This window comes from Ciconia boyciana, chromosome 3, assembly GCF_034638445.1.
Source record: "Ciconia boyciana chromosome 3, ASM3463844v1, whole genome shotgun sequence".
Classification (NCBI taxonomy): domain Eukaryota; kingdom Metazoa; phylum Chordata; class Aves; order Ciconiiformes; family Ciconiidae; genus Ciconia; species Ciconia boyciana.
Genome location: NC_132936.1, coordinates 45,393,164 through 45,411,211, shown reverse-complemented (window position 1 = coordinate 45,411,211; position 18,048 = coordinate 45,393,164). Strand labels below are relative to the sequence as shown.

The 18,048-nt window shown below is 38.6% G+C and overlaps 1 protein-coding gene across 7 annotated transcripts in view; it reads right to left on the bottom strand.

The window, feature by feature from the left end:
- The window catches only part of KLHL32 (kelch like family member 32), a 97,450-nt gene that overhangs the window by 22,104 nt on the left and 57,298 nt on the right, over positions 1-18,048 (bottom strand). For 5 of the 7 annotated variants that reach the window (XM_072857858.1, XM_072857864.1, XM_072857859.1 and 2 more), the window contains one exon: positions 16,547-16,762. The exons of the other annotated variants lie outside the window; for them this stretch is intronic. In XM_072857858.1, coding sequence (XP_072713959.1) covers positions 16,547-16,762 — 216 coding nt within the window. The remainder of the gene's footprint in view (positions 1-16,546; positions 16,763-18,048) is intronic. 7 annotated transcript variants of the gene reach the window in all.

Below are 18,048 nucleotides of genomic sequence, written 5' to 3'. Positions count from 1 at the left end.
TTTTAGCAACAACAAATAAAAGGAAACATTAAATTTTATAAGGTTTCAAAACAATGAATTCATATTGTCTCATTAAAACAAATTGAAATCTTACATACAATAACATAGTGAACATTCTCATTTTAGGAGAGAGGACAATTTTAAATACGAAAAAGTGGAGGGAAATATTTTCCTGGACTGATATCAGATATATTCAACACAAATTATCAGATTTCTGCGTGACAATCTGATGGTGATTTTTTTAAATATATGTATATATATATCAGGGAAAGAGAAAGAACTACAAATCTCTTATTTTAACACAAGTCTCACCTGAGCAGTCCTGTTGCTTAACTCAAGCAAAAATGTTAGGCCAGAAAAAAATTAAATTAATATCTTTGCATCATTAACTTATTGGACAGTGCTGTAGATCTGCTTCTATTGCCTGATAAGCCAAAAAAAGTAATGAAAGCAACACAGTTACTACAGCAATCACTTTAAGGCACTGAGGGAACTTTAAAACACTGAACTAGTAAACTCCAAGTTTTGCATTTGAGAACACTAGAAATATGTATTTTGGCCATAAACTTGCACATGATTTGGACTCTCCTTGAAGTTTACCTAACTCAGCAAGCCTCAGGCGTTCCAGACTGGAACCTCTTGCCTCAAAACCACTGTCTCAGTTGGCTATCATCAGCACCACCCTGGCTCTTCAAATCTCAAGTCCAGGAGCAGAACCTATGAATAAACCAGGACATTTACTAAAGCTCTGAAACAAAGTCCACTGAAGGCTATGAACTTCCACTTTTTAAAAATGAACAGGGACTTCCAAAGGGCCTGAATTTGGATCTCTAAAGGGTCTCAGTCCTTCTGTCTCTCCAGAGACTACAAAGGACAAAACCCAGAGGGTTTAGGATATCAATTTAAGCATTTTATTTAAGGTGAACTACACTGGACTGTATCACCCATTTAAGAATAAGACATATGGGTGAAGAATTGTTTCAGGAAAAGAAAAAACAAACCACCAAATGCAATTTTTCAAAGCCATGAGTTGCACGTGAATATTTTTAGAAGTTAGTACATAACCACGTAGCACAGCCTCCAGACTCTCTTTGCAGTTGTATCAATCAGGTACTACCTACAGTTGTGGGCAGCATGGAAAATGAGTGGCTCAAATCTAGATGCCAGAGAGCCTTAAAGATAGAAATCTTTTTCTTCTTTTTATTTTGAATTAAAAATGTACATAAAAATAAGACCGTAATGAGCTGCATGTAGAACAATCAAAATTATGATGTATTTGCATTTCTTTTGCACCTTGAGCCAAACAACTAAAAAATTATGCATAGGATTCTCTCAATCTGAACACAGTAAATATTAATAATCTCTGAATCAGCAATGAAATGCCTTTTGCCCCTGAACCTTGAAGAGAGGCTTTCCAACTCAAAAAGTTGTAGTACAGTGACTGAGACCATATTTACAAGGCACCAGGCTGACGCATATGCGTGTAGCCTGTGAAAATAAAGCTGTGCCATCCCCCACCCTCTTTACACAGAGACATTTTTAAATTACCTGTTTGTCAGTTTTACAAATGTGTGTCTATGTAAGCAGCCCCCCGTGTGGCACTGCGTTAGCAAGCAGGCATGCTTTCATTTGCACATTCTGATTTTACAATCAGAATTAAAACATTTGCTCTGTTCGGGGTGAGTTGATAAACAGGGATTTTTAAATTTCCCTTTTTTTTTAATGTGAAAAATGAAAGAAAAATGTTCCTCTAGATGTATTATGCCTTTGGGCTCCATTTGAGGGAAGGGAAAAAAGACAGAGAAAGCTACTGTGAAGGTCACAGAGTGAAAGAACTTCCTCAGGGCACAGAATAAATTAAATCCCAAGGAAAAAATAAAATGTGATTTCCAGAGTGTGAGGCACAAACTCAAAATGACAATGATTGACAGCCAAACTATATCCGTGCAATATCGAAGACTGCACGTTCTCATTTACCTCAGTGTAGCCAGCAAGCGCCCATTAAACATCCGTCTGATGCCCAAATTAACCTTCTTGGCAAACTGAAAGAGGCACAAACTATCATAATCAACCTTTCATTATCACAGCAGCCTCTAGTTAAAGGGTCAGAATAATTGTGCCATCAGAGCCCTGATTGTTTTCAATCAACAGACGACTGGAGTGACAGCTCAGTGATGGAGTAGTTTGATGAAACCGCACCAGGCCTAATCAGAGCAGATGAAAGGAAGGCATGATTGGTGCAAATGAACAGTCGTGCCTCTCTTTTTCATTTACAATCTGAAATTACTCTTAAATTTACAGGGTTTTTTCTCCCTTATGAGTACCTCTGAAAGAATGTTTGACTTATTATGAGTTCTGACAGTGCAGAGTTATAAAACACAGGTAGGGTTTTCAGCCCAGGCTTTAAGTGGGTATTCAGCATAATTTTAACAAATTCACTCTTGAAAAGCACAAAATGACTAAAGACTTCCAATGACCTAACCTTTCAGTGCTGTTTGATTAGCAGAACAATTTATCATGGCTCACATTCTTCATGATAAGAGAAGATTAAAAAAAATGGGCAAGGATCTCTTGCAAATGTTTTCTCTTAGCCAATATATTTATTGTGTTATTGCTCTCCTGTCCTCTCTCTCTCACACACACACACACAAGAAAAAAATTAAAGAACACTGCATTAATAACCCTTTTCCTCTTAGAATGAATAATAGAATCCAAGCAAGGGATTGTTTGGAGATGAAAGCAGAGACCAATTATCATGCCACTGACAGCATCAACATTTAGTTTTCTGGTGGGTTGTTCATTCCCACATTCTAAGGGATAGAAAATGAATCGATCCCACGAGGTGTTTCTTACCTTACTCACCAGAACAGAAGCAGAGTGCCTCACAAATAAAAAGAAAAAAAAAGAAAAAAAAGAATTGGGGGCTGCTTTGGCAAAATCTGGAGAGAATGGAAGATTCAAGTTTCCTGCACCTCCTCAGCTACAGTTCGCTTCCCCTCCCAGCCTCACCCAGCTCCAGCCACATGGCTTCCCGTCCTCACAACAGCGCTGTAAGGAAGGTGCGGTAAATCAAAAGAACCGCTTTGTACCTCTGAAGGAAGCAAGTATTTCAAGTGACGAGTTGTAAATCTTTTGTTCTGTGATCTTGGTCATCATCGGATGTTGTCTAGTCTGTCAAGCATCACAAAACGTGTACCAACATCCAAGGTCAGCATACCAAAACAAAAAAGCAGCTTAGAAGCAAAGATTAATATTTGCCTGAAGGGGGAGTGGATAGAGAAGACTGATCCAAACTTAAAAACCAAAGGCTTTTAAGAAATTTTGTTTCCTCTACCTTTTCCTCACACTACAGAATGGAAGTTTTAATTCCTTAAAAGTTTGGGGATGTAAGCAGAACATTCATCTAAGTGGAAAACACACAAGTGCCTTCAGCTGAAGAAGCTGTGAGCAGGCTTGCACATCCTTGCTGACACAGAAGATGCCATTTTCACTGGTTCCTGTTTCACTTTAATTTATTGAAGTCTGCTGTTGGTGTAAGTAGGTTGAAAGGACCAGGCTCTCTGGTGCTCTTTCTTTGTGTAGTGAGGAAAGTCTTACTACCCTCAGATAGCATGAAGGCTCCAACCCAGCCCAATTAAGGAAGATCTATTAGCTCCAAGTCCTAGATAAAGAAAGCATGACAAAAGTTGCCCAGTCTGCCAGTGACTTGGCACGTACTTCCCCCCAATGCTTCCACTTGGTTGACAGCTGAGTTCCACCTTTCCTCCTGTTTCAAATATTAAAATGCCCAACCTTTCCCAAGTATAAAGACGCTGTTTACAGTATACATATAGATTTAGTGAACTCTTGGGAATGACCCCAAAACATTCCTAACATGCCAATGGAGAAGGGAAGTAACAGTTTGGGAATCTGCCACCACGTGCTTTTTTTGGGAAGGCTCAGAAGCAAACATGCTTCTCTCTACACAAATAGCAAAGTCTCACATTCACAGTGTCCCCACCACAAGGATCACACCACATATTCAAAGATGCTGTCATTCTGCTATCTGTCCCCAGCTCTCACTCAGCCATCCCCATGCTACTGCTAGACCCCTGCTTCAGCAGTGCCGCTGGCTTTGTGTACAAGGGGGCCCCTCAAGTGCATTCCCAAACTGGAGTTTGAGAGCACAGCTGGCAAGAAAGACAAAACGTGCGTCCTTCCAGACCCAACCATAATCACTGCCATCCAGTCACAGACCCACAGCTTCACAGATGGACAGGGTTTTGAGGACTGAGGAATCAGACAGTAGGCTCAGGCAATAGAGAGGGAAGCCAAATATAAGTAAGTTATGACTTCAGGAAATATGTGTCCCAAAAGGAAGATCAGAAAACCCCAAGGTTCATTAGATCTGGAGGGTGAAAGCACTTGTTAGTTTATGTCCCCCTGGCCTCTTACTAGTCTCTGCAAAAGCGGCAGTGGATTTGTCCAGAGTACTGCTTTAGGAAGCTCTTGCTCTGCTAAATAAGAAATGCTCTGCCTCTTGGTTGGAGTTTTGCTGGTTTGGGATCTACGTGATGTCAAGATGACAACCTGCAGCTTTCAGAACACCAGCCTGCAGTCTGTGAGCCACTTCCCAAGAGGCAGAAATTTGATTTTGATCTTTCAGCACTGAATAACATGCAGCAAGTAGAGTTGTTGGCTGAAGTCTGTCTAGCAGCAGGAATGATGCATTTCATGATATGATACTGTGATTAAGGTAGAGGTACATAATGCAGCTGTACTAATAGCAAACATTTATCAAAATTAATGGCGTTAAAGTGAATCACAATGTATTAAAAATATTTCTCAATTTTTCTCAAGTGCTGATAAGATCTATCTTCTTAAAGCATTTAAGCTGTGAAGCATCAATCACCAGTTGCCAGATTTCCTCACAGGGCTGCTAGACAAAAATACTGTCCTGCACAGTCGTCAACAGGTACAAGGAAGGATACATAACCTACACGACTTTGGCAGATTTCTTAGTCATAATTAAACAGCTCCATTAGTAACAATTTTAACAGCTGTATCTCCACCTCTGAAATTTCTGATAAATGTTTCTGCACAACATCCTTGTGAGGAAGGGAGGAATTCTTCATCCCAAAGATGAACTCTCCACCAACCAAATACCTCCACCCTGCGTTCTCAGCCCAGTGCTTTACTGCAAGCTTCATTCCTCCCTGGTGCTACACAATGATACTGGTCTTCCCAGAAAGGCCATTATTTTATCACAAAGGTTCTGAGAGAGACAGTGTTAGTTTCATTTTTTATGTATGTGTTTCCTATGAAACACATAGGAAAAAATGTCAGTTTTACAGTAACAGTTAAGAATAGAATGTACACATTTCAAAACTGTATTCATTTCTTTTACACACTTTATCCAATGCATTTATTTTACCATTTCTTGTATTTACTGGAAATGAGACTAGACAGAAGCCTACCTAGAAGACATTGACTAACCTCAATAAAAATATTTCAGCTTTTTAGATTTGCAATAAAATAACTATGATCAAAAATCAGCTTTACAAAAGGCTAGCTGAACTACATTAATATATAACATTATATATGGTAACGAATTATATTATATTAAAGCAAAGAGTTGCTATAATGGAAAAACTAAAGTTTTCATCTACTCAAGCTCAAAGTGAAGTAAGGTAGGGACAGAAGGTAAACTCTCAGCTGTTGTAAATTATCACAGCTCATGGAAGTTTGCCATTTTACACCTTCTGGGGAATCTGAACTTCAAAATTATATAGCACTTTCCTTCCAAGTATCTCAAAGCAATTTATAAGCAGTAAAACTCGAGCTTCTCTGAGAGAAGTGTACATTTCAACCATTTTCCCAACATGGGAACTAAGAGAGAGAAAAATTAAGTGATATGACAGAAGACAGCAATGGTACAGCTGACACATAATCAAAATCTTCTGTCCCCTCAACCTGTCCGCAGCTGAGTCTCTTTACCCCACTACCAAACTCCTGTGGAGTTTTTTGTGCTCCATGCCACAGAATGAAACCTGGTGAGATGCAGGCATCAAACTGAGGACAAAACGGATCCCTCAATATCACCTGACAACAGTATTTGAGATATTTTTGCAGCTGAAAAGCATATTTCCATACAGGCAATAAAACACTGCATTCTTCCTTAACCTTCTTGGAGCAGCAAAGACAAAACTATCCCATAGTGTGCTTCAAGAGAAGTGCGTTCTTGTGTGATTAAGTCCTCAAACCATGGAGTAGTTTCCTATACAGTCACTTGGAGCTTCCCTACAAAGACAGACCTACAAATGTGCTTCTTGCACCTAAACTCATTCTTCTACTATGATCAAAGGAACGAGCAAGGCCCAGTGCAACCCCTTAGCTCCATATGTACAATGGTGTGTTTAAAACCTGTATGAGCTGGTGCGTAGACCCTATTGCAACAGACTTTAGCTACCCCACTACTGACAACCACTCTATTTTCCTGTGCACTGCAATGACCATCACACCTGGAAGTGTACACAAATAAAATAAATGAGCTGGGATTGATCACACTGGAAAGGCTCTACTTACTTGAAGTAGGATTACTTTGCAATCAAAGTAAATTTTGATTTAACGAGATCATCAGAAAGGAGTGTGGAGGGTGACAATCTATCCAGAGCAAAGCAAAGCAAAGCAAAAAAACCAAACCCAAAATATGGTATCCGGAGACAGAACCTCGCTTTTTCCTTTCAAACAGGTCCAGCCATAGACAGTTAGAAATGACAAGCAAGCCCCCCCATCATAAACATCCCTAAAATGTAGCTTCATAGGTTCCTAAAACCTATGGAGCCTAACAGATCTGCCTCTCTTTAACAACTGGATCAAATGGCAAGAAGCTCTGAGGTAACAACTTCTTGCCATCCATTTTCTAATGCATCACAAAATGCTCAAGTTCAGACCCTCCATCATTTGTCGTGATGGTAAAACCAACATTGTTAGGTGCTTTATCTCCAATAAGTTTTTCTGAAGTTGCAATGAACAGAAGCTTATCTCTTCATAAACACAGCCGTGTAACTAGGACTCTTAACTGTGATTTGATTTCAGTTGAAGGAGATCAAAGTTTATGATAGCATTTCTCTTTTCTCAAATGGGGTGAGGACAGAGCACATGGGAGGTGGAAGAAGAGGACCTCCCCCCCCGCCGCCCCAGCAGCCATAATTTCAAAATCTAGAATTGCTCATTTTATTTTCAGAGGAAACATTCAGGCTGACATCAAATGCACTGAAACTTTACATAGACACATTTAGCATTAAAATAAGTTGCTAGTACATAATTGTAAGTGGAAATGACAATCTTTCACAATCTGATACACATTGTTTTTATTGCTATTCCTCTCTATTTGTTCCCTTGGAATATGTTTTAGAAGTATAGTGGCTCTCTATGGAGACAGGAATCTACAAGCTTTCATCAGTAAAAATTGTTAGAGAATGAAATAGGCACAAAATCGACAAAATTCTATAAAAATGCAATTCAGCTCTGTGAAAATTAGTCTAAATGGTTCTTGAATGTAGAAAGATTCCTATTCCTTTCTTCCCTATTGTTAGGGTATAATTTTCTACGGATTTAATAGGCAAATCCAGCAAATCACATAAAAATGTATCATTTTCTATAATAATCTTGACAACAGCTATACAAGACTTGTATGTCATTAATATCTTAGGTCACACACAAAAACGAACATCAAAGTACATACTCTCCTTAGTCAGTTTATATATATGTATGCTCTCAACATGCCATGTTACTACAAAATCACCAAGGTCAATTTTTCCAAGTGAAATCACCAGGTGGTTTTTTTTGTTTTTGTTTTTGGTTTTTTTTTTTAACCAGTGATATCACCAGTGCCTTCACTACAGGAACTTTATTTCTGTTTTGTTCTGCTTTACTATTTTAATGAACCAACTAAGCCCTCTGACAAGAACTGTGTCAGCTTACCTGTCCGGGTCTCAGAGCCAAAAGCTGTCCAAGTGTCCCCTACTTTCTCCCAGCCACTGCACCTCCACAGTTATCAAACATTAGGCACTGAAGTCCACATTACGCATTAGTGAGCCTGATTCTTCAACTCTGAAGTGCCACTGGAACCTCATTTTAACATGGATGGGCCCACTAATATTAACTGTGGGAACATTTAGGCCTTTTCCTGTCAGCAGATAATTTACTTCTGCTTTCTCAAATCCCGTGAAGAATGTGCCTCAGAGGACAGCATGACAACAACAAAGTTACATATGTATTTTAGGGTCTGGTTTCTTTTGGCTAATTTTTCACAAAGGGATATTTTTTCCCCTTCCTTTTTTAAATACAAAAAGAACAAGCAAGTACACTAGCAAGCTCACTCAGCTTTTTTGAGAACAGAAGTTTCCCTTTTAATCAAATCACATCCACTTAATGATGTCAATTTTATTGACTTTGATTTAATCCCCACATGATGGGCTTCAGGTTAACGCAGGACTCATATTATTTTTAAGTGATGAGTTAATTTTTCAAAATCAACTATTTGTCCTAAGAATGTTATTTCTTTTAAAAAGTGACTTAAACACTTAGAGTCACATTTGTAAATGCATTTAAGATCCCAAACGTATCTCATGAATTGGGAATGTCAGAGCTTCCCTACTACAAGATTAAACAAACATAAATTTATTATTTAAACCAACTAAATCATAGCTGAAGCAAACTGAAACAACTGCAACTGCTAAAAGGTGAACCTCATAAAATTCAGACCCATACAGTTTCACACGAACATTAAAATAGGCTCCACCCTAAAGGAGCAGTTTGAAAGCTTTTCAGCACAGATTCTCACTTCAGAGACTGTGATCTTTCCATCTGTCATTACTATCCCACATAGACCTCTAGCTTGGAAGCCACTTCACAGTGAGGCTCCTTAAGATCTTTTTGACATATGTATTTGTCATAATTTCTTCCATTTCTCCCTGGCACGAGGGAGTCCAAGGTGATCAAAGGAATATAAGGAACCCTTTGTCGTGAGGCAACGAAACCCCCAGCTCCGCAGCTCACTCACACACATACGGAAGCTGCCAAGGGTCTCCCTGTTGGAGTAAGCAAGGAGTGCCAGGAGTGCCACTGCTTTTCCATCTCCTTGCCTCCTCACCCTCCTGGAGCCACTAGTGTCCTGGTCCTGGGGCAGGAGTGATAGCAAGGGACAACAGCTGGTCAGATCTCAGCAGTCATGCTGAACTGCACCCACTTAATAGCAGGTCTAGACATATGGGCGCAAATTTATTTCATCTAACTTTACACACTTAGTTTAGGTACAAGCGGAAACAACCCCAAAACTGGATTGTAGCTCTCTTAACATATTGATGACAATTTGTATGGTTTTAGACAACCTGGAATTCAATTTTCTTTCTTCATCTTCTTTGGCTCCATAGTTACAAATAGAGGTAATGCTTCTACCAGCTCACAATGGAAAACTTGTTGAAATACGGAGCTGGAAATTCTCAAAAGAGCTTCTCATTTTCTATTATTTTCAACAAGCTTAAATCCATCAGAAACAGTGTTAAATAGCTTTACTGGGATTTTGAAAGAGTAGAGATTACTAACATTTGTATCTCTGAATGGAAGACATTAACTAAGATAGTAACAACAGACTGCCTCATTTGATCATCCATGGTATCTGTGGGTTTTAGACTTCATTTATGTTGTTCTTTTCTTTAACTAAAAAATGAATGTAATGTATATTTCCAATCACGCCTGGCTTTCACAACAGCCTCAGCAGCTTTCTTTTATGTAACCATATACCTGTGTATTAATACAATTATATTTCAGTTAATCTCCAATAGATCAGTGCCACAAAGAGCATAACAGTCAACACAAACCCCACCATAACAGACTAATTCAAATGCAGAAAGCAATATCACAGAAGCGGTCTTGCTGTGTGCACACCTTGGCGTCCTCTTTTTCGCTTTCTAAATCAAAGCACACATTCATTGCTTAGCTGAAGAAGTGACTTAAATTCAAGAGCTGTGGGCACAGCAGCCTTCCTAAATACTGGTGTGATGCTCTGTGCAGTTCTGAAGTTAATCTGGGATAAATAAGGTGAGGCAATATTACTGTAGGACACCGAGGCAAAAGTAATGCCCTCCAGCAATTTCTCTATTGCTCACAGCAACAGCAGCAAAATAATCAAGTTTTCTGATTGGAACTGACATGTATCAAAAAGAAAATTAGAAGAGCACACAGTTGCTCCTAACATAAGCCTAGTTTTAATATAGAAAATCCCTTTCTATACCTCTATACTTGATAAATAACAGTAACAAGATTAGCCAACATTCGAGAAATAACAGGCAGAAACTTTCAAAAGTTCAGAACAAAAGCATATATAAAGTTCACAAAAGTTTACTGTAAAGGACAAGATTAAGAGCCCATTAGATTTAAGCTAAGGCAGATATAGGGGGAAGGTGTTTCATAAAGCAAGGGGACAGCACCAACAGGGGCAGCATTCATTTTCACTGTAAGCCAAAATGCCATTACTATTACAAATGATGCAGAAATTATATCAGGAAAAATGTGCGTGACCTGAGCACATCAGCAGAGCAGAGTGTGAGATTCAGCTGTGTACATCCACTGCCTTGATCCACTGTAGCCTGCATGAACCCTGTCTCGTCTGCAGCTCCAGTAGACACTGACCTCCTTGCAGAGCCTGTGCCACAACTGCCAGCTTGGCCTATATATCATAGATATCCTACCAAAAATGCTGCATATGCCTATGTTTATAAAAATGAGTCCCACACAAATAGTCTGGAGAGACCGAAAAGAATATTACCATTGCACACAGTCAATTCAGGTGAGATACCTGTGATTATGAGGATTAGCCTTAGGAAAAGGAAACCTACATCCTATCATAGGTTATGTTTTCACACAGTTTTTATTTGAGAGTAACTACGTAATCTTGCTTGCAGCTAGTCATGATACGTAGTGCAACCATCACAGATCCAGCACAGTGGATACAGGGATTCAAGGGTGGCTCTTTGGCACTTTTACATAGACTACTCATGAAAAGGGTGTGAAAAAGGGGGTGAAAACACAGCAAAACATGCATGGGAAATATGCTGATTTTCCCATATAGCCTCAGCAATTCACCTTGGCCTTGATAGGCATCAAACTCCTTTTTTCTCTCCTATGCCTTTCTTGATAAGAGGCTGACAGCCATGTTTTAGTATGATGGTTTTCTACTTAGGCTAAATACTCACTAGGGACGAGCATTAGACCACCAGACGTGATTTCACTTATTGCCCAAGAGAGCACTTAAGCTTATTTCTTGAACAGTGAAAGGCTAATATACTGTTTAAACACAACGTTGATTACCGAGATGCTTTCCTTCACTTACTCTTTTATGTCGTTACTTGTTTTGCAGTAAAACTTAAGTTCACATTTAGCAAGGCACTTAGTCCACATTTCATCAAAACATATATATACCCCTGAGAAACATGAATTTTGCTCTCTCCATGTTAAAAATTGCTCTGTAGAATCAAAAGATTGACAGCAAAAAAAAAAATTCAAGTACTGCACTGAAGGAATGGCAAGCTTGTACTGGGAACATGACAACCCACTTTAGAAACTGCTGTTCTGCATAGGAAAAAGTGGGCACCACTGGAGATGTATGGAAGATGTCTGTGGGCCTGTCTTCAGCAGAGAACTGTTCCATTGTAACAGCCTGCTATAATGCGCACACCGCAAAATCTCCAAGAGAACTGAACTCTGTGGGATTTCTGCCTGAGAATACTTTTGGCCCTCCACAAATGCCACCAGAAGATTCAAAATGGAGCTCAAGTGTAAGAAAAGGCAGTTGAAAATAGGGCATTTTACTTTCCCTTAGAAAAGGATAAACAGGACTTTAATAAGGAAATTGAATTTATACATTTATTATTTTTATAAAATAGATGCTTAACAACTCATATTGACCTTTAACACTGTAGTCTTCCTGTCTTTTATTTTTCTATTTATACAAGCAAAGACACTTCTCTAATACAGAGACCTAAGACTGATTTTGCACATCACATCCACAGTAACAAAAGGAATAACTTGTGCTACACTTTCATATGTGGAACATCTGCTTTATGAACACAAGTTCACAAGTTGCACACAAGGAAGTTAACAGGGCTGGAATGTCTTGGGAGCCTAGCCCTGGAAAAGACACGACATAGTTGCATGCTTTCTAGCTGAATAAACTACTCATGCAGTTTTATCTACCAATTTTTCCTAGATTGCTTGCTTATCAGTTGATTACCAAGAAACTGAGTTGCATGGTAAAGTAAAAAACCAAGAAAAACCTCCTAACCTTAACTTCAGAAGTATTGGCAAATACTAAAATTCATCTATTTTTCATGTTAGCTGTTTAAAAAATATATATCCTTTAACAACCTACTTAACCAGTAGCAGAGAAGGAAGAAACTAATCTACAATGATGTCACGTTAAGATTTTTTGCCAAACGTGATTCAAGACTTCACCTTGGATCAAGTGCTGTAATTAATACAGTATCATTTGACCAATGGATTGCTGGGAGACAGAATGATCCAGTAGATATTTCTATCTGTAACTATAAGTATGATCCTTGAAATATGAACATTTAAGCCTCATGACACTGAAGTTTTTAATAATGAACACGATAAGGTATAACTATACTAAAACTAAGCCTAACATCAGTAATAAACATTAAGTTTATTACTTAAATCTTTGGCTTGCTTTCTACTTGCTAAGGTTCCAACAAGAAGCCCTCTACTGCTAGATTTCTCTGAGAACACATTCTGTTGTACAGGGTTGGTTACCTTTTCAATTATCAAGGGAAAGGATTCATCTGCTTCCTTAAAGTAGAGCCAATGAGCCTTTCTAGTAATGGCCAATTATGAAAAGATTCACTTTTCACTTCATGATAAACTAGACGTTTATGTCCTCATCATGACCATTTCCTGTGAAAAAAAGTGCGCTGCACAGCTCATGGTGAAGAGGAAAAATACCAAAGAATCTGCTTTTTTCCCCTCCAACTTCTTCAGGATTCTTCCCTAGTTTTCTTCATTTTTTTATTTAATCCTTTAGTCCATGTCACTGCTTTAAGTTTACTCACACTTTAATGCAGCTGACAAATCATAAATTTCATATATACAAAAGATTTCATAATCTCACATGCTAGTAAAATGTAAAAAATCAATATAAAAACAAATCCTATGTCACCTAATAATCATTGTTACTGGCTTAGCCTAGCTAAAAAAAGGCATTGTAAATTGCTCCAATTTCATAGCCTATGGGGGTTTTCTGGTGGGCTTGCTTTCTGTTGTTTACTTGTTTTAAGAAATGCATCATTGTATTCCTTGTCTATTGTCTCCACTAAAAATCAGACACCTACATTAGGCCAAAGAGTTTCCTAAGATTTTAAGAGGTAGAAAGAGGAATGAACTACTTAGTTTGTCCACTTTATCCTGGTTTGGAAGTCACATTTTTCTTTCTGAAAGAATCAACAGGAATTACTGTAGTATTCTACATTAATTCACAGCCTGTATACTGACATTAATATTACTGTTTAACTTTCTCAAACTTGGTTTGTTCAAGGTTATATTTCACCATATTCACTAAAATTGGGCAACTGTGAATACGTAGTCTAACAAAAACCCAAAATGTGCCAGATATGAGCTGCAGTCACTTCAGTTTAAATCATATTCAAGCATCACTCCGTGTACACATTTTGATGCATTAAAATAACTGCCTTAATCTTCATGTGCATTAGGATCGAATCGCCCAGTGGACACTGGAAATTTAAACTAGTGAAAATAACTGCGCTCTGCAGACAGTGGCACCCTTTCCAGAGGTTCTCTGAGGGAAGCTTTAATTTGTGCTTAGGGCTTCATGGGAGCCCTACTAGTAAAGGTGCCTTGGGGACACACTGAATTCATATAGCCATAACATGCATGCATGTGTGTGCGCAGGAGGCCACACTAGTCACAGGTAAGACAGACAAATCAAACGGTAGCATCCCCCATCAGCTTTTCTATTATCTGCCCCACTTTGTGCCAATTTCCTCCAGCTTCCCCAACACCTCTTGCTTTGCTGTTCTTCCTTAAGACATGGGATGGGGATTTGTCAAAGTCAATGAGCACTTTATTACAGTGAGAGTGCTCAGTAATGAACAATTCAGCAATTTAATGAGATTCTGTAGATCTGTCTCCAGCCTGTCCATCAAGTTTCACTTCTATAAAGCACCCTGACACTAATCCTCTGGCATACCCAATCTTCACCCTGGGCTGAATATTAGATTCTTCCATGGTATATTGCATTACCACTATAACCTTAGCAAAAATGATGAACTTAACTACACTTGAGGCAATATAGCTGGTCTGATTTGATTTTCTTCTATTGGGTTGACTATGAGGGAATTACTTATTTACTAAGATAAAGCAAATAACCCAGTTTCTTATTGCCTTCTGAATGCCTAAATTGGTAAATATTTATGTGTGTCTTTTAATTCATTCAGGGGACCTGGAATATTTATAAATATATATTTATTCCTGGTTGTACAGACTGAATTAAAAAGACACACGCACGTTTTGCCTGCAGCAGAAAACTAGTTTAAAAAAAATTCTTCGGAACAGCATTAGTAACCTTTACAGAGGCAATTATGATAACACTTAAACGGACAGTGTGGAGTTTGTTGTCACTCAAAAAGCAGCATATTACCTATAAGTATCTCTCCCCAGTATGACCCTGCAACAGAAACAGAAGCTTTGTCATATTTGCCTCATGAAGTGTTCACTGACTGGAGTGCACACAATTAAGAAAATTATTTCTGAGTTCTTCTTGCAGGACAGGACAATGACACAAGATTTAAAAACTCCCACTTCCCAAACTTTGTTTCAGCAGGTTGCATAGGGCATACGACTCTGTATATGCTTGTTCATTACTGAGCTAGCATTAAATAATACTTGTGTGGCTTTCTGCAGCAACTTTTCTAGCGAAAGTATACCCAAGCAGGTAGCTAGGATATTTCACTAACCTGGCAGAGAAATTATGATAAAACCCAATTGGCCAATCAGCCATGCCCCATATATGAACTTGTACAACAAAACCTTTTCTGATAAAGGGAATACGGGCTAGTACTCCCAGTAGTGTAGTACTACTGGGTTAGGCCTAAAAATCATGCTTAAAAAACCCAAACCAAACCCACCATCATGGGTAGTGTACTGCAGGTTCTGTCGTACAGACATCCTCCAGAGACTAGGACATGCGAAAGTCTAACTTTATATTAATATTTGCAGAAAGTCATCTTTTTAAAATACTCTATAATCTAAAGCCTCAAAGTTTCAGAAACAAATATGAACTGAAGGGTTAAGTTACATCTGCATACTGTCTTTGTGGCTTGAAGAGCTTAACTAGACATTTTTATTTGTTAAGAATAAATATTTTGTTCTGGCATGATGTTATTCATCTACAGAACATGAAGTGCCCCACAGATGAACACACATTCTACACTTTGAGAAAATGATGGCATATAGGTGAAATGATTTGCTTAGAAGAATCCAAAAGATAAGTAGATAAATAACAAGGACTGAAATATAAACCTATCTTCTGATGCTCAGGCTTCTCCGTTGGACCAAGATAACCCACTTGCTTGAAAGAAACCTGTGCTTTCTTTTTAGGAAGTTACTTTCTACCTTGAAATACCCTGAAATACTTTTCTTCTATAAAACATGACAGCAAAAAGGAAACAGAAAGAAGTGTTTGGGTAACCGGTGTTATAGAGATTTCCTTCTACTATATTGTGAATTGCAATTTTTACAGACATATGACGGGAATGTTTCCAAGGACAGATTTTGTTTTGGTGTTGCTCTTTACAGGCTACATGTTTTTTTCGTATTAGGTTTCCCACCCCACCCCCTTCCATACTAAAGGTCACAACATAATGCTTTTATCTTGTTAATATTCTATGGCTAGCAACCTGGTCCTTTTTGAGAGCCAGCTTTTTTAAAAGAAACGATCACCACCAGCTTCTTGCCACAAACCTTCCACTGATGCCTCCACTCATCTCTGAGCAGAGCAGCCTGTGTGATGATTCGCTAATTTGCTTCAGGCAAACTCAGCTGTGGTGGCCTAAACAATTTAAATGACTACTGAATTTACACAGCTAAGTTTGTCAGAAGTGAATGGGAGAGACTGCAGAAGCAGGTTTGCTGCCAGGCTTGCTGCACTAGCCTCACCAGAGGCAATGATAATTGAGTTGCCTGGATTGGCCATCTCTTCCCACCAACGAAGTTGGATCTGGAAGAAAATCTCTGGCCACATCTGAGTAACACAAGTTAAGCAACAAGACACATTTCTCTTTCAAACAAACTAATTGCATTAACACAACACAACATTTTCTGAATTTCATTTAAAAATTTCCCTCAGTTGTTATTCACAGTTTTTGCTCAAGTGCTTATTCTCCCTCGAGATTGCTCCAGGGTTTCAAAACAACAGATTACTGCTATGGTTTATAAAGTATCACACATTCTGCTTGTTCACCAATCTCCTTACCTGCCAGATTTGTTCTTCACTGAGTGAAGTGAGTCTATCACTTTTAAAAACCTCTCGAAGGAGACAGTATGGGAGTGCCAGAACTTCTTCAGGATGACTCTTCAATAGCTCAGACAGATGTTTTACTAAGAAGTCAACCACTGCATTCTCCAACAAAGTCAGGTTGAAGAGGTCCGCAAGCTTATACAGGTCCAAGTAATTAAAACTATTTAATTCCTAAATGGGTGAAGCAAACAAAATACATCTCAGAAAAAAAAAAAAAAAAAACAAAACAGAATAAAAAACTCCATAGGTCTCAGATAATGAGAAAAGGTTGTTCTTTTGGAGCTGCGGAGAAGGAAGGTAATATAACTTGAAATTAATTAACACAGCCTCATTCAAAATATATGTGTAAATGTTACCAGTGCATATGAAAATATATATGATAGTACTACTTTATATTGCAACCACTAAGGTTATATACGCATATAGCATCTGTAAGAAATATGGATTAGTACATCAAATAATAAACCAGCGTGATTTACACTATATGACAAGAGCTCGCAGGAGTTAACAAGTGGATTAAAAAAAAATGTATTTGTTAACTACAATGGTTTGTTACAAAGCAATTGTTTGTTCATTATTTACTGTTTTGATTGAACTAGAGCACCTGTGTAGTATGACTTTTAGTTCCATGAAACCTCACAAAATACGAGATGCTGAGCTACATTTTATTATGTATAAATTTATCTTCAATGAACAAGTAGACCCTTTTTTTCCAGCCACTGACATCAACCTATAGTGGATGCTGGCCTCATATTCCTCCTCCCCGCTTCTAGCAGCAGAAAATCTGTGGAGACAAAAGCTACAGTAACTCAGTGCAGGAAGTTTTTTCCATCCTGGTAACAGATAACCTATATTTACAAGGTAATGTTTTCAACTTGGCATACCTTGTAAATTAGCATCTGGACAGCTAACTACTGGTATTCTAGACCAGACGCTCTTCAGGGGAGAGGCCAAGAATTCATCTGTAGTAGCGAAAAGCACCCAGGACGTCTGGGAAATAAGCGTGTTTACCCGTTTTCTCTGTTCTTGCTGTACGCTCACACTTCTCTTCCTCTCCCCTCCGCAATCCTGGTTTTCATCTTCCAATTTACCGCATTGCTCCCTATCAGCCGCCTTCTCCTTGACCAGCTCCATGTGTGAAAATGACAAGAAGTCTTGTCAGTTTCACTTTGCTGGTTAGTTAACATAGGGACTAGAGCAGGAAAGAGAAACAGACTAAATTAAGTCAATTTCACTTTCACTGCTCTGCTGGATGGAATGGCAGCACCAAATGAAACTGACAAGAAATCTTGTAAATGTCAAATGAGCTGCACGGCTGGCAGATAGAGCAGAGCAACAGGGAAGATGGGAAAGTGCGAAGAGGGGGTTTTTTGGAATGTTTTATGGACTACATCTTGAACGTGTGAATTGGGTGGCTGTCCCAATGACTGTGGAGCTGTTTATGCATATGCAATGGA